This window comes from Acanthochromis polyacanthus, chromosome 18 (assembly GCF_021347895.1).
Source record: "Acanthochromis polyacanthus isolate Apoly-LR-REF ecotype Palm Island chromosome 18, KAUST_Apoly_ChrSc, whole genome shotgun sequence".
Classification (NCBI taxonomy): domain Eukaryota; kingdom Metazoa; phylum Chordata; class Actinopteri; family Pomacentridae; genus Acanthochromis; species Acanthochromis polyacanthus.
This window is the reverse complement of record NC_067130.1, coordinates 17,327,387-17,355,178: the sequence shown is the minus strand read 5'-3', so window position 1 is coordinate 17,355,178 and position 27,792 is coordinate 17,327,387. Positions and strand designations below refer to the sequence as shown.

Genomic DNA, 27,792 nt, shown 5'->3' with positions numbered 1-27,792 from the left:
AGCCTTCATGCACTTCACAGTTTGACAGTGAGACCCTCCATACACCTCAAAGTCCATCGGTCTGAGTGTTAACTATTCCCATTACTATACAATTTCACTTATCTAGATGCATTACAGCTGACTGAAGTATCCCTAATGGCTTTATAGCAAACTTACTTTTGTGATTGCAGCAACGTGCTGCTACTCATGGAACAGACTCACTGGTCCACTTCACCACCTTATTTAAAGGGAATGAGCGGTCAGTATATGGCTGTGCTAAGCTCACTGGTGAAAAAGCAGTAACTACAATAATTTATTTAATAATTAAGTGTTTGTTTACTTTGAACGAGAGGAAAATGTACTCAGATCCTTAAGTAAAATTATACTCCAACAGTCAACTTGAGGTAAAAGTACGAAAATATAATCTGGAAATGTACCTGTGTGATTACATATTTATCATGTTTCACCCATTGTCACCCCACTAGCAAGTATGATTGTGTCTGATGTATGCTAGTGTTTTTTAGTTCAGTCTTTTTTTAATTTACATTATATTTATTCCTAATTTTTACTCCACCAAGAACAACCGTCTGTCCGTCACAAGCAAGAGATAAAAGAACACGCACAACTTTCTTCAGCTTTAACACAAACTGGTTCAAATGCCATCCCAGAATTCACTGCTGCTGTTGGACGAGCATCTGTATATTCGTTGGGTGTTGTTACCTCGCGACCAATCACAAGGAGGCTCCAGGTTTATGTCACAGGGTTAAAGGACAAACACTGAACCTTTATCTGCTGCTTTGAGAACAAAAAATAATATCAGTGCTGTAATGATGAAAATGTTTCTTGCGTTTGTTTCTGCTTTTTCAAATGAGCTGTAGCTTTGGAAAAACATCCACATCTGTAACAGCAGAAGACAATAGATGATCCTGCTGGATTCAACTGTTCCTGGACTCTAAATATTCACAGAATTCTTTTCTATTCAGTCCCATCTACAAGGAATTACTCAAATTTTGCTTTAAAGTGAAATTAAAAGGATGTTTTTCCGAAAAAGTTTTAGCAACTTGCAGTAATTTGCTTCTAACTGTGCGCGACATTACTCAAAAATGGACTAACGGATTTTGCTGTAATTTTCAGGGAATATCAGAAATGACACAAGGACCACCTCATTAGACTGTCCATTGCTGAATGGCAATAAAGTTGAAGTACAATGGTGCTAAAGGTAAACAGTGCAGACCTCAAACCTCCTGCGTCTAAAAAGATCGAAATTGAGAATCGCTGAGATTAAAAAGAAGTAAAATGCAAATGATGATTCCAGTCAGGGGACAGTCAATGTGGTTCATGCTCTGGGGACCTTGATCATCTGAACATGTGATTAACTCGCAGCTTTTTCATTAACAGAGCCATGCTGCTAATGCAACGTGGCACATTTAGTCACAAGACTAAAAAAAAATAAGACATATTTCTTAAAAAGAAGTGTTTTATTTCGTTTTTAACAAAGCCCAAGATTTGAAGCAAAACTGGGGAACACTGGCAAATCTCAATCCAATCATCATGTTAGGGACACCAACAAAAGAGGGGAGCTTCAAATAAAAAAGGACACCTAAAGTAATCATACAACCCAGAGTCGGGGCAAAGAAATAATGGTGCATGTTGTCCAAGAACTATATATATATAAAAAAGAAAATATCTTTGACGATAAGAAACAAACAAACAAAAAATCATGCCAGCAGCTGTTGCGGCAGTAAATAAAATCTAATAAAATAAATGTCAAATATGACAGATGCTGTATCCATGACACCATTAACAGCTTTGAAAGAACCCATAAAACCTACAATAAATGACAGTTCCTATCAGTTTGCTAAAAAGTAAAACTTGGATGAGCAGTTTGGTCAAACACATCTAAAACATGTTACACTTTAAACTCAGCTGTGTGTACCGCAGTTTGTTGCAGCAGTTCTGCTTTGTGGAACTGCAAATCATAAGAAAGAAATTAAAACATTTTCTCCGGTGACTGTCTGTTCACACACCTTTTCCAAGAATACAAGTTGTGCCAAAGACAATTAAGAATCAGATTTGACATGCCAATGAAAATGGAAACAATAATCAAAATTACACTTTGTTAGTGTTTTTACAATTAATTTGTTACACACAGAAATATTAAACAGTTTATCTTGACAGCTGTGATGACCATGCGTGCATGTTGAGGCTAAGGGTTGGAAAATATGATTACTGGGAGACATTTCGTCATGTGAGCGATCTAATTTGGAATTTTCTCCACATCGTTTAGACATCATATTGGTAGTCCTGGTGGTTTTGACATGCTCAAATGCTAATAGTCATTTAAATTATTACCAGTCCACTGGGTTTACACATGTACCAATAACTCCAATCATGGACTTGTAAAAGCTAAAGATGGGGAAAGAACACGTATCGTAGTCGCGCTGTGGCTTAGGAATCCACTGGCACGTGTTGTCCTTTGAAATATGAAATTACTGACTATCTGAAATGAGCCGATCCACCCATGTAAACACAGTGTGATTTTCTGATACAGAAAAATACTAAGTGTACAATGTATATTGATCTTTAATAACAATATCCATCGGTTGAAAACACCAGTCTGCTTTGATATATTCTCATATGGGAACATATATATTTTATAACAAAATAAATCTATACTGTTGTTTCCGCGGTGATGGTTGATAACGGGTCGTACAATCCTATCAGCCCCGTTCTCTCTGAGCGCTCCACTTTCTTTGTCCATCCCAACAAAGACCTGCGTGTAGCTCTGTCGCACATAGTACTTTGTGACTGAAGCAGCTCAAATACTCAAAAGGCTCTGCCTGAGAATTAGTTTGAAGCAAAAAAAAAAAGACTAATAAAATACTCATCTTTTTCATCTGTATACCAGTTGTTAAAGTAATTTATAATAAAGTGTATGTTTCTATTATTATCTTTAAAAATCATAAGCATTTTTTTTAACTGTATCTTGGCATTTTGACACAAAATATCCTCTTGGATATTTACACAGGAAAATATACTTTTCAAGCAATAAAAGAAGCTTATATTGTGGGTTGCAACAGAATAGAACAATTCTGAAGTAATAATGGAGAAAGAATTGCATAGCAGATCAGAATACAACTAAACAGGAACTGATCCTTTTTGGTATGGTGCACTTTGATTCATGACTTTGCACATTTTCACATATGTACATGAAATAGTAAGTCCATTCATAGTTTCACCTGCCCACAGTTAAGATCAAGTTTACTTCTGCACAATAATGCTCAACAGCGAGAAGGCAGGATGTAGACGTCTTGTCTTCTCTGCTCTTCAGATAAAAGTCCATAGGAGTTTTTCCCAAAAAAAATAAAAAGAGGAAAAAAAATTAAAATTTGTTTAAAAAGTGCCATTTTGCTACATTTATCAGCTGATCCATGGTCTGCTACTTAACAGTTAACACGAGCAAATGTGTTACACAGCCCCCAACATCACACAGTTTCCTGATTCTATGAGTTTTGGTCACATGGACAGCCACACACTCAGTCACAGCCACATAGAAGTAACACACACACACGCGCGCGCACACACACGTACAGATGACGTGAAAGGAAAAAACAAAAGTGGAAAAAAAAACAACAACAAAAGTTGTGGCCGGTGAGTTACAGTTCCATTTCAAGAGTTTATCTGCTGCGATTAGACATTCCAGCTGGTAAAGCTTCGAAAAAGAACAAGCACCATAAGGAAAAGGCCTCAAATGTCCTCCGAGAGGGGAGTTCAGCAGTTTCCCGCTTGATTCTGTGCTCCCACAAAAAGCAAAAGAGAAATAGATCTACATTCAGACTCGCCTCAGGCTTGTGGTCAAGCAAAGTCACTGAAATGTTTCAGGCTTTATTGTGTCTCTTCCTCCGATTTCAAGTCCGAGTTAGGCATCAGAGCCTCGTTTCTATCACGGAGTACAGGTCTCCCACTCCCGTGAGGCCTTAGAAATCTTTGTGTCCACGTGGATATGTCCGGGTCCTCACCGTCTCTGCTGAGCATAGACTGGGTATGCTAGCTTCACATTCAGAGAGTCATTGTGCTGGACCAAAGACGTGTGCTGGTAGTGAAGTACGAGTTCTTTTAATGAGCTGTACAGGTTATACGGCTCGGCGAAGCCATAACCTGAGGGGGTCTTGTTGATGACGCAGTGCTTCACCTCGCCATCCACGCTGGAAAGAGAGGACAATCAAGAGAGTCACAACCTGTTCTGTGTGTTCTCACCATGATCAAACACTGAAGGATCTGTTTAGAATTTGGCGCACAAGTAAACACTGAATCTAGGCTTTGCTTGCTGTAATCATTCCCACTGTTCTTATACAAATGTAAAATGGGAGACACAGCCCTTGTTTTGTGCAAAAACATCTTCCAAAGTTTGTTTTTTTTTGTTTAACTGAATTTCCACAGACAATGCTTCCCCACTGAGCACAGTAGAAGGACAGTATCAAAGTTTCACACTCTTGCAGAAAAATATTTACACAGTATTTTTGATAAATTTTAAATTGATAGGTGTCATAAGTCTGCAACAAATCACACTCCTCACTAGTTATACTGAGTTGAACTGATTAACTCAGCTTTAGTTTTATACTGGCTTCAGATACATTTCAATATTATAGTGTTACTGCACAAAACAAGGACATATTTCCAAAACTTCGGTGTACAGAAGGGCATAATTTTAAGACAAACTTGAAAAATCACCCAGACTGATACATACACAACACTGCAGGCGTAGCAGCCTGCTTTGCTGCTGTCTCGAACCAGGAATGTTCCGTCTCTCTTGCCCTGGAGCAGAGCCTCGGCCTGTAGTCTGTTGATGTTACCCAGTTTCCAGCTTCGTTCGTCATGATGAGGAAGGTCTTCATCATCATCCACCATAGAGTATTGACTGGAAAAACAGAAATAAATGTAAGTTATGAGGCAAAAAATTTACATTTTCTACCTGGTTAATTATTAACCGCAAACTTACTCTTCTGTGTTCTCGTTCTTGATTCCCAGCCACTCGTTGAGTTTCTTCTGTCTGACTCCCTTCTGGGTCAACCACCTGCAAGAGACAAAACACGTGGAAATTAAAAACCAGGGCAGATCCATTTCGATTTTCCCCAGAGGGAAGTTCCAGAAGTAGCGAGACACCGTTAATGTGCTGTACTTACATTAGATACTGGTCTCTGGTCTTGCGGAGTTGGATGAGGTCAGGCTTGATGCTGTTCATCCGCTTGTCGATCTCTCTGTAGTCCGCTGCCTGTTTCTTCAGATCTTCTTCCAGTCGGCGTTTGCTGTCTACTATCTCACTAATCCTAGATTTCAGCTTCTCGTAGTTTCCCATGATCCTAAAAAAGAGCAATAACGGCTGAGTGAGCTTCGGACATAATCAAGAGTGTTATTCTCGTGGAATATTGAATTTATGACAAATTCTTACCTCTGGATCTCTTTCTCGTTGCCTTCTCTCCTGAATTTCTCAATATATTCCTTGCTGTACCGCTCTTGTGTTTGACACTGCTCCTCAAATATCTTTATAGTTTCATTGAAAGCCTCAATCGCTGTCCTTTTCATTTGGATTTCCTGCAAGCAGAAGCACAATATTAGTGGTTCACGTACAAACACTGCAGTAGTGCTCTTGATGTCACTTCGGCTGCGGGTTGTACTCACTTGTGACGTTCTGGTGTACTCTTCATAAAGACGGTCGTACTCTTTGTTCTTCTCTTGGTACTGCTGGTGGTACTCACAGAGCTTCCTCCCCACAGCTTCAATGTTGTCTTCTTTTACGACCTGATCCTGAAGAAATCGACCAATGCAAGGAAGTTGCAGTTAATCTGCTTCGACGTAAGCATTTGTAAACGTGCCGCTTTGCACTGAGCTAGCATCTTACCTGCTGGTGTTTGGAAACGGGATACAGCAGCTTGACGTCGAGCTTAGGGTTATACTGAGCCAGTGACTCATTGCGATAGTGGTTGATGAGCTCAACGACGGAGCTGAAGGTCAGTGGGTCTGAGAAGCCATACTTCCCATCCCGATGGAATATCTTAATAAGCTTATTGTTTCCTCCTTTCCTGTAAACAAATCACAAGGCAACAATGCAAGTTAGACTAACTGGCAAAGATAAAGACTGGGAAATGATGTCAAACTCAACAGAAGAGGCTCACCTCAGAGTCAGAGTGTAGTCGCCGTGCATTTTTGTTGAGGCGTCTCGCACCAAAAACGTACCATCTGCGGTGTCCCTCAGCTTCTCATTCACCTCCTCCCTTGAGATGTCTCCCCAGTACCATTCAGCGTCTTGCAGAGCCATGTTGTTGTTCATACCGTTGTTAATCACAGACGTGGGCTTGGGCGGCTTTGGAGGTAGAGCTGCGGGGACACAACGAGTGAATGCAGGAGGTAAGTGAATGTGCTGCAGTGCGATTGGAGCTTCTGTGTGCTCAGGTCTGTACTGAGCTGGCTCTGAGCTTAAGTCAAATCCTGATCTTCTGGTGTGTTACAGCAGCATAAACAGGGCTGCAGCTGAATTAAAAAACATTTCTTTGACCATATTTAAAGCAGCAGCATCACTGTTTAACTATATCTAAAAAGAATCAAGCATTTTGTAAAATCTGGAAAGCACATGCGCTCTGTGGCTCTCTCTCATCCTTTTTCCATTGATTAAACAGAACAGAAAAAACGCTGCCCCTTTCCAGCAGAGAGGTGGCAACGGTGAGGCAGTGGGAGGAGAAATGAAGCGTGAGTCAGGGAGAATGAATTTCATTCAAGAAAAAGAGCCATCTATAAATATTCCTAGCTACAAATACAACAGTGTAGCCTTATATTTACACGCAGAAAAAAAAGGCTAAAAATATGTGAAGCACCTTTTACAACAACAAAAAAGAAACAGATTGTGAAATTTAGGCTTTTTTACCAACAGCAAATACCCAGCTTTAATAAATGATGACCAGATTCTGCTCATTGCATCAATTTAAGTCCATAAAAGATTCTTTAATCCGCAGTGGCTGCTCACAAGCTCACTTTCATGGTGAAGCAAGCGGCAGCAGAGCTAAGGTAGTTGGCTATTTTTAACCCACAAATCTGCACTGCCTTTGTTCACTGCCACTGCATGAACACCCCCTTTGCTGCAATGGACCATGCACAACTTTGCTCACTGAAACCACAGGCAAAGTTAGCTTGCCAGACAGCTACAATTGTGGCATGGCATCAAATGCAGATGTATACAATCTGTGCAAATGCAGTCTGCGAGCCCAACTACCGCAGACGCTCTGCATTTCTCAGCACACTGCTTGCTTTCCAATCTGATCTACTTTCACCTATTATTAACTGGAATTTTTAGCCATATTAACAAGTCAGTAATGGACAACAGCAGCCTGCCGATATCTCCTCAGAAGAGACAACTTCAATAATTTCATCTCTTCTCATTTAAAGAGGCGCATTAAACACTCTTTATACAACCACCTAAACACCCACTTGGAAAGCCATTAAGGACAGCCTGCTCAGTAACGTGTTACATCACTTACCACAGCCAATCACATAGGGGGTCTGTCACCAACCACTCCTGCATCTTTCATTTCCTGAGAGCGATGAGGTCATTCTGAAAGCCCATTACCTTTTACTTCCCTGCTTCAATTCTTTACAGCACTGCAGCTAAATAGAAAACCGAAACGACTCATATTTTTCCTCTGTGCAGCATCCACGATTATATCCTAGTATGCATCCATCTTTAAAAAAAAGCAGATGTGCAGCATCTCTCCACTAGCAGAGGGGGAGAAAAGGACCAGCAGCCTGTTCCATGCTTTTCCTCTGTCATCCTCCCTCTCTCTGTTGAGCCTGTCCACTCGCTCTCCTGCAGGTTGCTCAGCCCCTCCTCTCTGCGTGTGTCGTGCAGACGTTTAGACCGTCCCACTGCTGGCACTCAGACAAAGCCAGCTCTGCTGCAGCAGCACGTACGCAGCTAAATTATAATGCTTGGCCCGGTCAGCAGCACCCAGAGCTCCAAAATACGCCTGTAATCCCACAGCATGACACTCGGCCTGACAGAGATAGCTCCCTTGATTTCCTGAGTGAAATTAAAATAGACCCAGCTCTTAGTAAGGTATAAGGATTCGAGTGGAACGCTGCCATTGTCCTTCTCGGTTCAACGGAGGAACTGCTGTAGGAACTGTATGTGCTTGTCTTACCAAGTATTTGAACAGATTACTGTGTCTACTACAAATCTGTGTGTTAGAAAAAACTGTCACGTTAAGAATCTGTGACAAACCTGCTCAACCACATTTTAAAAAAGTATTTCAATGATATGCCAGTCAAAATTACTGCTGGGATTTAAAATATTTAACAGACTTTATATTCAATCGCAGTACAGCTCAAACTACCCGTTGGGAAGGTTTAGGGCCTCTTGAACTCAATGTAGAGTTATATATGCAGCATGTAAGAATAGCAGACAACTATAGAGCATGAGCAGCAGCCCCGGGCAAGTTTGCTGGCAGTTATGACTGGAGGCTTAAAGAAAACAAAAATCTATTATTCATGTTCTGCCCTTTTCTTAAGCTGTGATATTTGGTTCTTATTCTACCCATGTAGCCCCTTTTTGTTGTAGCCTGAAAGAAACAGCAGTAGAAATATACCGTTCCACTTCTGTGTGGTGATTTTTTTTTAGAATAAGATCAGAACATCAAACTTACGTTGCAAGTTGTGCATATTTTGGTGAATCAACAATCTCTTCTTTGAAGCTCTTCTTTTATTCCCAAAGGGTAAATTAAATCCAACAGAGTGAAGTTCAAGTCCTCCGGTAAAACTCCATTTCATACTTTAAGCCACTGAGGACATAGATGTGGCTTGTTTTAATTCTGAAAAAGGTTGCGGTTCTATGTGCTTCTTAATAAAATCCAGGTAATCCGCTCGTCGTGAGGCAGGTGCAACATGCGATCGTCTAGCTGACTGACTGCTCAGTTCCTGCTGTGAGAGTGGTAAAGGGCTGAGTCTCCTCTCTCTTGTCTTTCCCTTTCTGCGCAGCGCGAGGTTGAGGCCTGCTCATGTGGAGGCAGATAGTTAATGATTAACAGTAGCTGCTCTGGTGTCGGTGCAGTCTGTTCTGAAAGCACCCACTCGTGCCAGCTGCGTTTGTGTGTGCGTCTCTCTGCATCTCTTTGGTCACTCCCTCTTTCTGTGTTTGCAAAGGAGGCGGCGAGGGGGTGGGGGGTGGGTGTTCAGTCTTATGATTAACTTGCAAAGTTTCAAATATTTGCTGAGCTGAGCACTTTGAGGCAGGGAGGACATGTGGATATCCAGGCAGAGGGAGGACTGAGAGGAGGAGGGGCAGGAGAGTGGCCCTAGAAACTGGAAGCAGCCTTCAGTTAACAAGAAGTGCTCTGTGGAGCAGGCCGACTTTCCAGCCAACCAAATCTCAGTGGACCTTTTGTCGCGTACTTAAAATAGGCTCACAGTAACTGGGAGGAGGCACGCAGACACCCGTGCACACACATACACACAGGTCATTCACAGAAACACATGTACATTCTGTGAACCACATGTATAGTCTATGTATACGTACTATTTCTAAAGCATGCTATTTGTATGAGACGGGAGACTGAAACCAGTTTGGCACACCAGAACCTTCTCATATGTTTGACTGCATCATGTGTTTATGCATGTATCTCTGCAAAACAAACTAAAAGCATTTCTGGGTCTGTTTCAGAGACTTGCCTGCCCATCCATCTAGCCCAGTGCTAAAGTGCTCCCGCAGGTGCAAATTACTGACAGCTGAGAGCTGCCCATGCACAGGAACATTATAAATAGCCTTAACAGGTAATAAAACGTTTAAACAGTCACAGCCAGTCCAAGGCCTCTGGGCCAGCCAACGACAGCGCTTTTAACTAGCACTGTAAAAACATAACTGCCACGCAATGCACTGCAGTCTCACACCACCAGACTGACTTCGTCTATGCAGACCACGACCGCAGCACCGATGAAAACTGGCTTTGTGCAGTTCTGTTTGACAGATTGCCAGTGAACAACATCACACATGAAAAAAATCTGTCCAGATAGAAACCAGAAGAATTAGGCAGTTGGTCTCATCTTGTTTTCAACAGGCAAATACCAAATGCAAATTCATGAGTAGTCATATTCATATTGCTCAGATTCTAAATCAGTTCTGAATTCAATTCAGAAGCCATACTGGACAAAAGTCTACACTGTAACACTGGAAACACAATTTGGCCCTTTGAATTCAGAAATATATATAATTGCACTATTTCATTACCTGCAAAAACAGAATGTAATATTTATTTCAAACGGGGATATTTGCAAGTTCAAAATGTAAAATGCCATCCTCTGCAGCTAAAGCTTTCGAAAGCTTTGTGAAACAACAAGCAGGAAATGTGTTGAAGCTAAAACACTTGTTTCCAATAACTAGCACATGATGTGACTGCACTAACTTGCTTTATCGCTACAACGTCAGTAGTTTACCTCCAGAAAGTACCCTGTGGTCCTCTACTACTGCAGAAGTTGCAAGTCTCAGCACCTCTCTTCACGCTATTAATAGCTCATGTCTCGCAATTTAGCCCCTGCAGAACATGCATACATGTTCTGCATCCAATAATAAATGCTGCACAAATTCCATACAACTTTTCCTAACACAAGCAATGCTTAATTCTTGCATCCTTCTTAAAAAAAAATAAAAATCAAGGCATAAGCATCCACACTAAATAAACCAACAGCATTTGCTAACTTGGTAAATGCAAGGTTTAGCAAAAAAAAGAAAAGAAAAAAGATGTCGTTAATTACCCGGAGCAGCCTGACTTTCGCTCCACTCACTGGTCACCAGAACCTCGATGATCTTGATGTAAGCATCCAGACTGGGTTCACAGCTGTGGGAGGTGAAAAAGGCATGTTAAATAAAGTCGTTTTACAGCCCAAGTGACAGTATATGCTGCTCTGTGCTGGCTTCAATCTGATGGGAATTCAGGCTTAGCTCTTTTAATTGTGCAGCACAGCTGGCAAGTAGAAAAGCTCCAACCTATATGTGTGTACGGCTAAAACCCATAAGTGCCTAACAATCTGCGTTCTGTGTGTGCGTCTGAGTGTGGGTCTGCAAGCGTGCATGTCTGAGAGTTTGTGTGTCTCGTTGCTGCACGAGTGAGCCTGCACACTTCTCTGTCTGAGTGCCTGAGAGCCGTTGACAAACCAGAGTATGTAGCAGCAAGGCGTGGGCCTCCTGCTCTTACACCCACCTGGTAGCCTGCTGTCTGAAGAACACAGGGCTGAAGATCTCGCCCAGCGATCTGGCACTGAGCAGGTTCTTGGAGCCGTTTTGACACACTCTAGCGAAATGCCTTAGCAGACAATGGAGAGTTAGCCAGTATTGGGGAGGCAGGCTCGGGGTGCTGGCAATGCGGCGCAGCAGCTGGGCACATTCCTCAGGATTCACCACCTCTGTCGGAACAGATGGGGTCGGTCAGACAGATGTGAAAAAAAACGACCCTATGTTGAGGCCTTGCTCAGATGAAGACGCGCATAAAATGAAAGCACTTGCTTTAAACAGAGAAGGGATGGAAAAAGGCATCATGTGCAGTTAGTCTTAGAAACCGCAGAGAGATTACGTGGTTCACAATGAGTGTAAGGTACACTGGCAGGTGATTGGCTGCTCAGAGATGCTCGAGATAAACTTTCAGGCTTGTTTTAGTTCCTATTAACCACAGATATCCTGTTTCTGGCCATGTGACAGCAAGAGAATGCAGCACGACGGCACAGCTTGTGGTGTGAGAATTTTTTTTCTCTCTGCTTGCAACAGATAGAGAGCAAGGTTAAAAGAACGTGATAAAACGCACTTAGTGCTTTTTCTTGACGTATCAGTCGAGGCTAAAAAAAAACTGTGTAAAAGTGTCACTTGAAGATGAAAGGTTATAGACGACGCCTTGTGGTTGTGCATTCAGAGTACTCAATGTTCAGCAGCAATGTAGGAGTGCATTACGTCAGCACTTCTGCTTAAGGCCAGCAGTACACCAAAGAAACGGTGGCTTAATCTGTGTCTCTGTCGTCTGTTCTCACCTTTAGCAGTGTGGACCATCTGAGCATAGATTGCAGTGTGGATGATGGGCTGGGGAAGATCCTGCAGGTACCTACGCAGACCATCACAAAGGACTGGAAGTTCCAACTGATCAAGTTCTGATGAAGGAGGATCTGAAGTGCAAAACAACACAAAGACATACTTAAACGTATTTCTGTACAATTTCATGTTTATTTACAGACTTATGTATAACAATAACACAACCTTTTCTGGTCTTTCAAACATACTATATATGCACACAGAGAAGCTTTTCTAGTCCCCTCACATATATGCATCATTCCTATTTTCAACCTCCACTATCTAAGACTTCCTCTTTTGTCTGGTCTCCTTCAGTTGACTATTGTAAACTTACAGACTGACATGATTGAGATGACTCCACTTACCACTATCAAAATACTGTCTGACTTCAAGTCCGGCTCCCGCAGTAAATGTTCGATATAAAGTGGGGTTATCAAGACCTGCAAAAAAAATGAGACAAACACAAATTGTTTCATGAATTGACAAAACTAATTTTGTTCATTTGGTAACAGGTCACATCAGCACAGTCATGTGTGGACGAAAGAGTCAATACCAACAGGATGAGCAAAACTGATGATTCTTTTCTAGAGGAATGTATGAGTTGGTTCATCTACAAAATGCCAGAACATGGTGAAAAATGTTAATCAATGCTTCCTAAAGCCAAAGATGACACTTCTTCAAATTAAGAAGCTGGACTCAGAGAATTCAATCTTTTTTGTTAAAAACATGACTCTGATTAATTAATAATCAAAACAGTTTGTGATTACATTAACAGATGAAAGCTAATCGATTAATCACTGCAATATGTGAGGGAGAATAACTTCAGGTTTTGTCTGACGAGCTCACCTTTCTTCTCGATAGCTTCCAGGAGCCTGGCTAGCATTGGTGGAGCGGTCTCTGGAAGGGAAAACTGCTCCGTCAGGTCTAGCAGACAGAAACCTGGAGGAGATAACAGCATACCATCAACCGAGGTGACTTTTAAATAACTGAAAATGGCTTCGCATTAATTTTTAAACGGGGCAATGTTTTGTCTTGTAACACTTTTTGACACTCTGTGAATATGGCTGGATCTGGGTCACTTTTGAAGCTAGTGTGAATAGACTAACAACCTTTGACATTGTATAACTCCAATGAATATCACCGCCAATACCAGACAATTTATCTGCCACCAGATAATGCAGTGATAAAGAGGTTGTCCAGTCTGAAATACGTGACCTTGCATTGGAATGTCCCACATCAAGTGTGACCCCAGTCTTCAGAAAGATTTTTTTAAAAATCAGAAGCAGACACTAAAAAATTGATTCTTTTATTTAATTTGACAAGTCTTTAAACTAACAAAAAAAAACAAAAAACAAATCTAATCTCAAAATTGTGACATTTCAGCAAATTCCCTTTGTTCTACATGTCTGAAAAAATGCTACTTTGTGCAATCAATAAGCCATTACTGACTCTGCTGTGACCAACAGCCATGTGAGGAAAACTCAGGGACTTTTCAACTGAACAGAACAGAGAGGAAACAAGTATAAAAACAAATGAAAATGTAAGTAGGGAATTTCTGAAGTAGCACAAAATACCCAGAAACCAGACTTCAGAAGGCTAAAATGCAAGACTGTATACTTTTCCCTGTATATTTAAAAAATATATATTTTTCATGGATGAAGGCAAATAATGAAATGAGATCAATGCAAGAAGACACATTGTTCCTGTATTCCAATTACATTTGCACATATGCACAATGCACTCATATCTTCACACAAGGGAGCTCTGTCTGAAAGGCTAATATATTCAGACAAATGGTGACATAATCCTGACTAAGAGAATCTATTGTCTTGTCCATGTGGCTGTTCTGAAAACACAATGGCTCTAAAGGGATTTCTGTCGTTCCATTTCGTCCTGAGATGTGGTGACACAATTTAGGTGATTTCTGTGTCATGCTAACCAATTCAGGAAACAGAATTAAAGCACAGTGAGACCCATACAGAAATTTAACAGTGTGCTGGTCACATAAATCTAATCCCCGCCAACTCTCAACCAGCAATGGCTGATTAGACGCTTGACTTCCAAACTTCACAGAACATCAAAGGAGGCAGATACAAGACCAGAAAACTGTCTTCAAAAGTATAAGCTGAGTATAACAGACTGATTCAAGAACAGGAGGTGCTGAGCACTAAAGTTAGGGTTTGGTGGACCAACGAACTGAGCAAATATCCTGTGATATGAGGTAAGCCAGGTCTGAGTTTTTTCCTTATTTTTTCTTTAGAACTTTGCACCCAGGTGTGGACATGAAAGGACGAAGGAGCTGGCAGAGATTTTATTTGGATTTGCAAAGGCATATTTTGAAAAGGCACTTTTCTGAAAGGCTCTACTGTTCAACACCAAGTCTGCAGTTTCAAAATGCTAAGAAGCCATGAATGGAACCCTTTCTAGTAACCATATTTTTCTTGCTTTCTACCTTAAGAATTATTTCTTTTTGGAATCAGGAATTAAACGAGCAACTGCTGGTTTCGCTGATGCATGCGTGCTAGTCATTACCAAGGAACTACCCTCTTTTCACCAGCGAGGGTTCAATCCGGCAAATAATGAAGCACTTCATCCACATCCTCTGGCCAGCGCAGCGCTCAGGCTGGCATGTTGCGTGTGAAGAAACTGGATTACCAAAGTCTCTCTAACCACAGAACACAAAAAACTCCATGTAGGACAACTGGTCATCTGGAAGACATTATTGGAACTGCAAACTGGGAGGGGGGGTTTTCCCAGAAGCGGTGGACTTTGAGATGGAACACCAAAGTTTCCCTAAATAGATATCTAGACATGCAATGCTGCTATCACACACCTTGAATGTGTAACCTTTCTCCCAGACGAGATACCTAACACGCCTGTCCTTCTGCAGCCAACCTTTTTCTGAGAAACTCCGTGCACAACCTAGAGTTAAATTTAAACCCCTGACCTACCCACACTCCCACTGTTCATATCCATAAAAATGGCCTGCCTGCAACCTCACAGTAGGCTACTTTTAAAAAATATATATAACATTTCAGACCAAGCACAGTCTCTGAATAATGTTTTAATTTTCCATTATAGAAGTGGTTCACATTTGTAAAAACATTCACATAGACTGAAGAGCAATATATTCTAAAATGCATATTACACTGGCTTAAAGCTTCTGCTTAGTGATAACCCCTAAAACAAGACGGTCTTCAAAGTGCCTTATGTTTATTTACTCTACCCACGGCTGGCCTGTGAGTGACACGGGGCAGGCTGCAGATAGAATTGCTTCTTGGTACTGTCAACGATGCGATACTTTCAGCACCGATGGAACTGTATCAAGTAGCAGACGAAATATGGCAGAAATGCTTCAAGCTATCAGTGATGATTTCTGAGATGCCTTGGCGTGAGATCAAACAATCAACGTGCACCTACTCGATACAGCTTAAAGCCACGGAAACGCATATAAAGACAAAAAGAAATGAGATTTGCTGATTTATTTAAGGTAAGGTAATAACTTTGGCAAAAAACCTACATGGCTTTTGATGTAGAACATTTTACTGCATACAAGTATCGATGATTTTACTGCATCATTTATTACTGTTTAGTAATATCATACAATATGTATGCATTTTCTGCAGATCTCTGAACAGTACTTGAACTCTAGCTGACTCTGGAGGACTGTAAACAATCAGAAACACCTGCATTATAAGCAGAGCCTCAAAATCTCTTAAAGTGGTCTCTTATCAATACCAGACATACAGCAAATAGCCCTTGTTGTACTACAGTAACATTACTAGAATAATGTACTGTGGCTGTTTTGTCCTGTTTAGAACAGCTGAGGGCTATACATCATGAGACTCCTCAAATTTTCAATGGAAGCTGGTTTCTGTGGTAACTTGGGGAAGGAGAGTATAAGGAGACAGGGGCCCCTTGGACGTGCCTCTACAAGTCTGCATGTTTGGCAGACTTCATAATATCCAAAAAGGCCTCAGCCAGCCAGTAATCAGTCAGACAACCACAGGTTGAGGAAGTCTATGCAGCTGCCACTGGTGCTGCTGTGGTGTGGGGGGACAATCTCCCCGGCTCAAACGGTATGTCTGAAATGAACGAACTGCAGACTGCGGGCAGGACGGAGCTGGGGCACCACCGACACACTAAATATAGCACACACTTTGGATAAATTTAGAGGGCCTCCTCAAGTAACCAGCATTTTCAGGTTACACCATTTCTTCTTGTCTGAAAAAGGCGCGCCAGTAAAAACTGATAACCCACTGAAAGACCACCACACCACACAGGACAGCACATTACAGAGCAACAAGTACAAATTATGCTACAAATGTAAAGGTTATGACCGTGCGTACAGTACCAGTCATAAAAAGGGCCTCAGGTGCGGGAAGAACAATTAAGACCTTGAGCAAAACCAAACACACGCACGCACGCACGCACAGATTTTCTGATAACATGTCTGCATAGGCAGCACTAACATGCTTTTAACATGGTTGTTCTGTAAGTTAATGAATGATGTTGCTCGGAGCTGCAGTAAGTAAAAGGACAGGCAATGTCTCCTCCTGCAGGATGGAAGATGCAGTGCAAAAAGCACAACAGCAGCCAATGAGGAGACTGTTGCTACAGTTTGACAATTAACCCTATGAGGGGCAGAGCATCAATAAAGCACAGAACCCACACAAATAATCAGCTCCTTGATGTGCAATCAACTGTGAAGAGCACTGCTCTCAGAAATAAAGAGGCCCATTTGAATGAAGTTAGAAACTAATTCTGGAGAGAGAAACAGCTGGAGCACAACTGTAATGTCTCAAATGCTGTCTAGCAGCTTGGATCAATTAATGCAGATGTCACATTTTAAATTAAGCTGGGCATCAGTTGAGCTTAACAATAAAAAAAAATCGATTTAAAAAAATTTAAACAACGCAATTGTCAAAACACAAAGGCGGCTATTTAGCATTTTACACAGCTCACTTGACGCAAAGTTTTTATGGTCATGTTACTAGTTTTCCAAATTCATGCCATGGTCTTTGTGTGGCTGTCACACTTTTGATGGTATCTTATGTGGCAATGCAGCATCACATTTCATATCTATTACACACTGAATATTAAACTGAAGCTCAACTCAATAAAATACATCACATAATAAATTGCGATTGTTGTTGGAATTAGATGTTTTCTCTAGATTGTTCAGATTTACTTAGCAAGATTGGACACAGTAATGAGGGATCATTTTATGCTACACTTTCTAGCTTTTTCTACAGTGCAGATTAACACTTACTAAAGTTATATTAAAATTATATTTTTATAATCAGGATACGAAAGAGTCAAACCCAAAATATGTTTCTGCAGTTACAGCAAAAGTGACACATATTTGTACGCAATTTTTTTCAAGGTACGAATGTGGGGTCCAAGACAAGTACAGTCACACTTGCCGGTGATCATAACAACGCACTATTAATATTTTTGTGGTTTGCTAAATAGATTCAGAAACAAATTTGCGTCATATGTAAGCATTTCAGTGAGTTAAGCCTGAGCAGTTCCAATGAGAAGTCATCTTAATCTTGCACATCTAGTGGTACAGAAGTAGGGCATCATGGTGGTTGTTTAACTACGATGTGCTATTGGAGTGCTATGCTGAACGGGGGTGCTGAAACCACTCTTGCTTTCCTTGGCTGAGCACATTAAGGGTCACAAGAAGGCGCATAGGCGATGAAATCTATTTTATTAGATCTGACCAGCATTATGATCCAGCCAAGGAAATTTATTTCTGGGTTGAAATAACTGAAGCTTAGAAAAGGAGCCAATCATTTCTGTTGTTCGAAGCATTATGTAACGACACACCTCCACAGCACAAGGCTTACACAGTATCTCACCGTGGTAGCTGTTCTGCTGTCTCCCCCTCTCTTAATAAATCACATATTTCAAATACCTCCTCCGTCCCCCTTGACATTGTGTTTCTCTCTAATCTCAACTGTCATATCGCACTGCCTCGTCAAGTCTGCCGGTCTGCTTCTTTGCGTCTCATTCTCTCGCTCTCTTTCTTAATCCTACTAGCAGACATGCCCTGACTCCAGTAAAGAAGATTTACCAATTCAGACTTCAGTCTCAGCACACCATCAAGTAATGAAAAAGTTATGCATGCTTTCATGGACACAGGATAAAGACGGCTCACTGTTTTGCCCTGTAAAGCTGTCGTAATAATAACTTCATGCAGCTCAGCATTGATTGTATTTGTGAAGTGGTTAAACGCAGGTTTCAGTTAACATTTTAAACTTAATCGCTTTAGCTATTTATTTGCTTAAATAGCAAATAAAAGCTATCTTGACTGTTGATTACCTTGCAGGTTACTTTCTGGCTTAATTGTTTGGTCATAAAAATTTAATTCACTTAATTATTCAAACTGATTGAAAGCAAGCTCTTTTTTGTTAGTTTTTATGACATGTTAATGGCCATTTTTCACCATTTTCTAACATTTAAAGACAAATAATTATTCAGAAGTTAAAATAACTGTCAGTTACTGCCTTAATTACAGCGCTCACTTTGACTAAATAACACAAAAAGATAGGATCGATCTATGTCATCATATTAGCACTGCAGAGGAAAAGATAACTGCAGAGAAAAAGATGACACACATGTATTACACACCTCTCTGTGGCACAGCCCTACATTGGAAACTATGACGAGCCAAAAATATATTTAAATCCTGCTTGAGCCTGACGTTCGCAGGCATCGGATTTGCTGCTTTCACTTTCCCCACCCTTGAACAAAGCCGACATTTAGCAGCTAATATTAACAAATGTGGCACGAATTAATTAAGCAACAGTGCAAGTTCGAAATCTGGTAGTTACAGAAAACATATTCTAAAAGTCAAATAAACCTAAATCAGCAGCATGTACGCTGATAACAATGATGGCGTAAAACAGCGACTCGCTGGGGTGCTATTCAGCATCCAGCCATTTATTGTCCAGTTGCATTGTGCACCAAGGTACTGCAATCAGCACTTAGCACAATACTGAATCATCACAAAGCTACAAATCAGTCTACCATGCAGTCTGTGTGCACCCCTCCACCAAAGAAGAGCCAACACATTCCTGGCCTTAGCTGCCTGTAGTCCCACAGAGGAACACTACATCAGAGCAAACTATCACACTATAAACTTCCACTGGGTTTCATCTGCTGCAATCTGTGACTGTGCTTTATGGGGAAAACACTAACTCAAGAAATATGTGTGTCAATTTGAACCAAAGTAACTACATGAATAATTGAAGAGAAAGAGGCAGGTCTTAGCAGAAAAAGATTGACAGCACTGACAGAAAGAGTGTTCAATACAGCAGATGTCAGGCTGAGTGCTAAAGAGGCCCAGAGAAGGAGAACTGCATTATCTCAATCTCCAGCTATGCTGGGTACTCTCCCTGCAACTGTCTCCTTTGTACAGCTTGCTCTCTTCCTTCCAGTAGCTTCTTTCAGCATCACTATTCTATATACAGAAAGTGAACGACATAGTCTACATAACTTCACCGGTTGTAAAATACACATTTACTAGTAATAAAAAACTCTGTTAGTTTGCATAGAGGAAGCCATATTTAACAGAAAGGTATAAAACATTAAAGGGTTGTGATTGCTATTTAAATGATCAACTGCACGGTTACTTTTTAAAATTTTTTTTTTTTTAGTAATGTTACATACACAGAACTTGAAAACAGTCTGATGAGGCTGAGAAAGCAAGACGACCGTGTGGCATCACATATTTTCTTAAACAAGTTAGGGCATGTAGACTGAACCTTGCGGGAGCATGCAGAGCAACAACCAGTCATTCACACTCTTATCTGGAACATTTGGAAGAATGTTCCTTCTCAGAATGGCTATAGAGAAACACACACACACCAAAAAAACACTGCAATTAATATTTAACCACATAAAGCCATTGCCTTAGTCATAACCTTCTGAAGAGTACATGAGAGGAGAGGTATGCCATGTATATAAATAAACATATATATTTTTAAAATCGGCAAAATGTCACCATTTCCCATAACCAGAAATAGAAAAACTGAAGAAATTTCCAACAGTCTATGCGTTACTCATTTGTGATGTTCTGGTACCCAAATCTAAGCTTAAAATCATAATATTTAATCAAAATCACTTTATTCTACATGATTAATTTAAAAGTTGACAAAGCTATTAACTTTTCTGTACTAACCAGATACTGTTAAAAAAAAATTTTTTAATTAAAACTTGTGCTCCTCAACACAACTGTGAGGTCAGTAGTGACTTGGCCGTGGTTAAAAGTCTCATGACAAAAATTCAGGAACTTTTAAGCTGAACTGATGACTGTATTTAAACAAAGCAGAAAGAAGCACATTAAAAATAGAAATAGTTCAATGTCTATGGTATGGAAAGTCACCATTTTGTCTAGTACTGGTGACGCCTGCGGACACTTAGAAAATCATTATACATGTTAAGTCCCGTTCTTTTCTATTTTTGTCTAATAAATAAAGAAAACCAACTGTGGTCTTCCCCCACCTCCACCTCCACCTCCACCCCCTTATAATAATTTGGGACATTATAACTTTGTCATACTGTACAGAAAACATATTTGAGTTTGCTCTACTTGTAACCACGGTTGTACTGTTTCCATTGCTGTGCAGGACTTGGTAACACACTGAAAAATGAGACCACAGTGATTAAAAATGCAACAGTAGCAAAAAACGCCCACACACCGTTTGGGGTTTGATATGCAAAATGGCCATTTGAGCATCAGTAACGTCACAAGTGGCCACAAATAGACTAATAAACTGTAAGTAGCAGCTTCCTCTTTTAGCATCACTATTATTAAGCTGATGAATTGTTATTCAAAAAAGTTGCCTGGATTGATGCTTTTGCATCCGTACAACAAATACTGGATTCATTTCAATCATTTCTGCATGGGATCAAACAAAACGGAGCTGTGAGCTAAAGTTATTCTGCTTGGTGGGCCTAAAAACATGTATATTCTCTCAACTGAGAGGCCCAGTAAAGGAGCAAGATTTTAATGTTTATTAAAAAAAAGAGCTGAAAGCTGGAATGAGGAGGAATAGTTTCCCAGCCCGGCCCTTTTCTCTTTCCCTATCCACATCTGTTGCACTCATGTAAACCTCCCCTGTGGCTCGGAGAGGAGAGGCCCCTTTCCAAGCCTCCATTCTCCACCTCTTTTCCCCCTACCAGAGCTGACTGTAGGAACTATCAAAACATTAAAAAAGGAGGAGGAGGGAGAAAAAAAGCTGTGGAGTAGGAGGAGGGGAGCAAGATCCCTTGGTGGTGGGCAATAAATCACAAACACTCTGGGAGCAACAAGACCCTCTTCAAAGCCCCCTTGAGCACGCAGAGCCCAGCTCCTCCCGAGGCCCCCCCAAATACCCCGTCCCTGCTTCAGCTGCTCTGCCAAGCCCCCAGCTCCACTCCAGCCCTGATCCTTTCGCACACTATGCCTTGCACTTTAGCGAGCACAGGGGCTCTCTCTCTCCCTTACCCACAACCCCAAAGCCCCTTCTCTCCCCTCTCCGTCTCCCACAGCCCAGGACACAGAGACTTTTCTTCTCCCGGTGCTACATTCACACTCGCTCCAGGCTCAGCGTTGCTGCCACTCAACCACGACACAGCCATTCAACACATGCCCCCTTCATACAGCTCCCTCGCTCGCCCTGCAAACCACAGCAAAGAATTTCACAATTGTACCACAAAGAGCAGAAACTAGAAACCTGGCAACTGCAGCTGCTCTTTAGGTGAGCAGAGTGCTTTAAGTGCACATTCATACGAGCCGCAGCGTCTTTAAAAAGATGCAAGTTTTAATTGCAGTTCATAGTTGTGGCCTGAGCAGTAACACTGACTCGCATTTCAAAGGGTCATTCTGAATTGCAAACATCTTGAAATTAACAAACAACATGAGCAAAATACATCTCACTTTACAGCCCAACACTTCAACTACAACCTCAGTAAAGAAATATAGAACTGTAACTTGTAGATGCCTTGTAAAACACTTTCAGCACAATAAATCTGATTTAGGAAGCTGTTTTGGCCTGTTAGCCAGTTCACATTTAGTAAAGTAAGAGAGTGGTCCTAATAGCATTCAGAAGTGCCATAGCTGTTGTACTTACATGCTTTATCATAGATGAAAAGGTATCATTTCAAAAGTTTCATGCTTACAAGGATTTTCAAATTTTCAAACTGTTACAAAGTGTCATGAGCAAAACTAAGAGTTTGTTGACTAGTGTGCTATGAAACAATCTATAATAGGTAAATAAGGGATGTTTTTTCTCACATTGGTGGAGCTGCCTTAACATCTCCCTTGTGCTTCCAGACAAAAAGCAATTTGCCTTAATTACAAGTGTATCATGATCTTCCCCACACTGATAAGGGAGTCACATTCCCTTAAGATACAGTTTGAGGAGAAAAAAAACAGATGATATCCACTGGTGACATATGGCTTGCACAAGATGCTCTGGTGTACCCAGGGTACACACCAGTGCCATTGTCCTCTGGGACTGGGCTTGTTTCACTGCAACTGTACAGCAGTGAGCAGGCCTACTTGATATCAAATAACCGTTTTGCAATGTCAGCATCAAACTCATACTTTATATGCCTAAATCTAGACCTGTGAGTTGCTTGTTTATTAATTTGAAATATTCATAAAGCAAGAGCCAGCAATCAACCAGAGAAGGACTGAACAGATCACTCATATCCAGTAACTCTCCTGCACATTTGCCCACCTGTTCCTTAAAAAAAAAAAAAAAAAAAAAAAAAAAAGATAGAGAACATTTTGTGAAGGGATCACCCAGCCATGGGAACTGTCAACATGTACTCAGCACTAAAGGGTTGGCCCACATGTGATCTCAGTTACACACCTCTGGAGCTGTTGGACTTCATCTTGCACAATTGGACACTACAATATTACAAAATATGTCCACAGGCAGACATATACAGATCAGTGAAAGGCCTCCAAATGATTTCAGTCGCTGTATTCAGGGTGGCGTTTTGCTGTGACAACACAGAGAGACTCACAAAGTGAAAACAATGCCGCCTTTACTCTTGCAGCTGGCAAAAGTTCATGTGCAAGTCAGGTGACAAGAAGCATCACAACTGAGCACGGTCCATCTGTTCCAAAAGGAAAAAAACCAAGTGAAAGGACTGGAGGGCTTGCCAGGTACCAGACGAACAATTGTTTCCATTACCGCTTAATCTGCCCATTATTTCCTTAGTTAAGTTCAATTGTCAATGAATTGTCCAGGTTAAAAACATCCTCAAAGGTTCTGCGTTATCCCCAACCCAAAGATATTAAGTCTACGGTTACAGAGGAGGAATTAAACTAGAAAACATTCAAATTTAAGGAGCTGGAATCAAAGAACTTGCATTGTTTTCTATTAAAAAAAACTCCACAATTTATAGATAGAACAGCAGAAAAATAGGAGGGGAAAAAGGGAAGAAAACAAAGAGGTGTACGGTGCATATTACATCACCATGACATTAATTCACAATCACAATGTATTATATGTCTTACAAAGGGTCAGACAAATCCCGGTTTTTTAAGAGTAATATATTCTTTCCATTTCTTCCAGATTTTGAGCTCCTTAGTTCTTGTTTCCTAAACATGACACAACTATGTGTTTGAAATCAATTACTGATGAGATAATTACTAATGATTAGTCTGTTAATTATTCTATGAAGTAATTGCTTTGTTCACATATTTGTCTTAAAATTGAACATGACATCTCCAGTTTTCTTACCCACTAAACAAAGTTACACTCACCTTGCTCTGAGTCGGAGTCTGCCTCTGCCTTGAAGGAGCCTGGAGCTACAGGTAAGGGTCTGAGGGGCCGTGGCTTGGGTGTCGGCGGAGAGATCCACTTCTTCCCGACGTACTCGACATATGTCCCAGGGAAGTCCCCTTTTTCCTGAGTGGTTTCATTAAAGCCTGGTAGCCAGCCAATCTCGTCTGGCCGCTGTTCCAGTCCATCAGTGTACCCGAGAGCAACCAAGGTTCCTTTGCTTACCAACAGTGTATCCCCCACATGCAGATCGATGTCCTCCTCCCTCTCCTTTTTATATTCATAAAGCGCTCTGTACTGATATCCTTCGGCACTCATACTGATCACTTTGTGTCTACGTTGTTCGTTTGAAGGTGAGCTTCAAGCAGCAAAGTTACAACAAAGCTACAATCACCAGTTTTATGTCTCCATTCTTTCACAGTTCCTGTAGGTTCTGAATAATTCACGGCTGTCTTGGCGAGTTGCCCCACAGTATGTACCCATCAGTAAATGGCGTGCAGCTGTGATCTTCAGAATGCTACCCAGACCTGGAAGAGGAGAAGAGAGGCCAATTACAACACACCGCACAAGACAATCACTACTGAACATAATGCTATAAAGTTGGACGTAAAGATAATAACACAGACTGATCAATTCGCAAAAAAAGCAACTGTGAATTTTTTCAGTATGGCCAAGATTTATATTTACAGCAACAATGCCACAGACATTAAAAGTGACAGGCCACTACTTCAAAAAATTCTGAATAGAAATCTACAGGAGAAACCGAGCTAAGCGGATACCACAGGTGTTTAGTTGGGTTGAGTGACTGTGAAGACCACGGCATAGTATTCACATTATTTCCATACTCATCAACCCATTCAGTAAGCCCTTAGTGTCCTATGGATGGGAGCATGGTTACACTGGAAAAGAGCACTTCCATCAGGATAGCAATGCTTCTTCACTGGATAAAGATGACAACTCAGAACAACTTTGTATTGATCTGCAGTGTTCTTTTACTGGTCAAGTGAACCCAAACCATACCAGCAAAATACGGTGTCACGCATAACAGAGGAACCGGATCCTCTCATTTTAGGGATCAAACATTCAACAAATCCAATACGCCACACATGCACTTGTCTGACTTTATTACTTTTTTCCTCATCTCTATGGTTTTTGCGCCACTGACCTACAAAATGTGCATTCATCTTTGTAATGAAGGGTTTAAGCACTGCAGCCCTGCTATATTATCTCTCTCTATGCAATTGTCGGCGGACTGTCTTTGCAATTGTGTTTGCATCCTTGGTCACCTGTAGATGAGCTGCTCTTCTGTTTGTAGTGCACGAACATCACTGTCATGCACCATGCAACCACAATTTCTGACCCTACTGATGTTGCTCTCATAAATTGAAATGCAGATGTCACATCAGTTTCTGTGTATTGAAAGACTATCCAGTTAAGCTGTCTTTGTACTAAAGCTCCTGCCACTTGGGGCCTCAACATCAAATCCTCTCACAGAGTCACTTAGTTGTTTTGCCATCTTGATGCATAATCAGAATCAACTGGGCTCCTCTCTGTGTTTATACCTAGAGCATGACTGGATGGTAGCTGTACTACACAGTGCACCTCAGTGGATGGGAAGCATCTATATTTGTTGTATTTCTCTTGTGCTTCTCATTTATTCAAGTTTGGATTTGTCACTTGGATGTGCATACTGATGGCATTTTTAAATTAGGGACAAACAATTAAATTATTGTGTCACAGCATACCATTATAAAGGAAGCATTGCGGTTCTACTTTATCTTGTAATTCTGAGTTCGTAGCACGTCATACGTGCAAAACTGGACCATTAAGAAACTGTAATTATTTTCAGGTTCATCATTTAACCATTTTTTGTAGCACTCATCTTGTCACAACTGAGGCTAAGCCCAGGATGGAGTGATGGTGCCCCTGCAAATCAGTGACAAGGAAATCATTTTCCAGGGCTGCCTTCTTGCATGATCCAAATCCTCAGCAAAACTTGAAATTGGCAGCATGTAGGTTGTTGTTCGAAGATCATTGGCGATTTTGAAAACGGTTGCACACACACAGTGCAAGGACAGGTGAGACTTATACTCTAAGTTGACATCGGATGAGTCGGACTAATCTTCAGAGTTCAAGTCAGTCTGACACAACATTTAATTGGATTGATGCTTTTGTGGTCAGTTATATGGATGTCAGTCAGTCGTACATGTACTCTGTCTGCAATGTCCTTCAGTTGTTGCCACAAGGCAACAGTTATCACAGGAAAATTTCAGTATTTTTCATATTGCAATATGTGTGACAGAAAAACTAAACATCTTAATGTCAGTTTTTGTTCAATACTGTGCATCCCTAGAACCAGTAGACTACTATTTATCTTGGTTAAAATCTTTCCAGCGAGCAACAAATTACCTACCACGGTGCTAATTCACTCAACTAGTATGAGCATGTTGTTTTGTTTTGGGGGTTTTTGAAAATGTTACACTTCTTGGTCACTTCAGAGCAGCACAGTTAACATATGGTTGCTAACATTAGCATCCCCCCTGACAGCTTAAATTCACAGCCACTGTCACCGTTATATAACTGCACAGCGACATCTTTAGTTTATTAGCTTTTGCAAAACATGCCAAGAGCAAACTTGTGGATTCTGGACGACGTTTGCACGGTTGCAAGTTATTCTGCTCAAGTCCTCAGAGCCCAACGCAACAACTTCACAAAATGTCGAGGGAGCAGTTAGCCAAGTTAGCTCGCTAACATCATCGAATAGCGTTAATTAACAGAGGTAGGAAAATAGGATAAGAGTTTACTAAAAGTTCTTAATTGTACAGAGAAGCAAACAAAAGAAGCTAAAGAAACGTCGAAATAGCATTTATACATCAAAACTTAGAAGAAGAGACGCAGAGAAAAGACACGCAAAGTAAAAGTGGCTGCAGATTAAAGTAAATGGTGAAACCTAAGTTAAAACTAACTACCATCAAGATAAACAAGGAACTAGTCTCATTATCACTTTATGAAAGCAGGTGTCTACCAGGGTTGACGAGCTTATACAGTGGTAATTTACATACCGAGTGATCCACAGGCGAATCCACAGACTCCTCGTCCTTCCACGCGAAAACGCTCCCACTTCTTTACTTTACTTCACAGCTGCGACGTGCGATCAAGAAAATGCTACCTTAAGCTGTAAGTAGACCGATACGGTTACAAACAAAAATCCTCTGCTCGACTTTAAATCCGATTTAACGACTAGTACAAAGTGTTACGCCGTACAGACATAACGGCACAGCTTCCCGTCCCGAACAAATGTTCCCCTGCACGTCGCCCCTGCGGCCAACAAGGGGCCAAGACAAAGCACGGCCGCTGATTGGCCTGGCGCACCGTCAATCACGCTCATCAGATAATTGGACCAATCGCGATGCTGCTGGAGGCGCACACTCCCTTCTCCCCCCTTCCATGTACCCTGGCACGCAACATGAAGCACCTATGGAAATTACATAACTGCTGCACGCAAACCACGCTGCAACCGAGCTGCTTTTGGTGTTTATTAAATGCATCTGTTCCTAAATTCAACTGAGATTATTTTTGCAGCTTTGCCATCCGGAATAGTGAGGACAAGGTTTCCACTTTCCAATATGTGTGAAAACTAAGACTGGTACTCCAGAGGATACAAGACCACAAACTTTTGAGCACCATTTTTTTATGATACCATCCTCTGATGCATAAATTAAAATGATCTTAATGCACATAGCAACACTAAAGGGGAAGGCAATAGAAGTTATTTTTTTTTAAAAAGAAAGAAAAAACAGAGGTGAAAAGTAGAAAAGACACGCCTGGCACAAAGGGAAACTTTGAAAAGAGACTTTTAAGGTGATGTTGACATCCTCAACAATAAAAAGTCATCATCAATAGCACCTACTTTCATGCAACAAATTCAAA

The 27,792-nt window shown here is 41.0% G+C and overlaps 1 protein-coding gene across 3 annotated transcripts; it reads right to left on the bottom strand.

Annotated features, from left to right (window-relative positions):
* Positions 1-1,438: 1,438 nt before the first annotated feature.
* pik3r1 (phosphoinositide-3-kinase, regulatory subunit 1 (alpha)) lies at positions 1,439-27,181 on the bottom strand. 3 transcript variants are annotated; one of them, XM_022197241.2, is made up of 15 exons: positions 26,925-27,181; positions 23,844-24,389; positions 12,917-13,009; positions 12,436-12,510; positions 12,034-12,165; positions 11,217-11,418; positions 10,771-10,853; positions 6,153-6,354; positions 5,879-6,059; positions 5,659-5,784; positions 5,429-5,571; positions 5,163-5,339; positions 4,979-5,053; positions 4,727-4,897; positions 1,439-4,184 (listed from the first exon to the last, which is right to left on the bottom strand). In XM_022197241.2, the coding sequence occupies exons 2-15, from the start codon at positions 24,178-24,180 to the stop codon at positions 3,995-3,997; spliced, it is 2,187 nt and encodes a 728-aa protein (XP_022052933.1). In that variant the 5' UTR covers positions 24,181-24,389; positions 26,925-27,181; the 3' UTR covers positions 1,439-3,994. The 3 variants fall into 3 exon arrangements, with proteins under 3 accessions (XP_022052933.1, XP_022052934.1, XP_022052935.1); XM_022197242.2 differs by lacking the exons at positions 10,771-10,853; positions 11,217-11,418; positions 12,034-12,165; ... (2 more) ...; positions 23,844-24,389; positions 26,925-27,181 and adding an exon at positions 8,670-9,089; XM_022197243.2 differs by lacking the exons at positions 10,771-10,853; positions 11,217-11,418; positions 12,034-12,165; ... (2 more) ...; positions 23,844-24,389; positions 26,925-27,181 and adding an exon at positions 7,509-8,198.
* Positions 27,182-27,792: the final 611 nt, after the last annotated feature.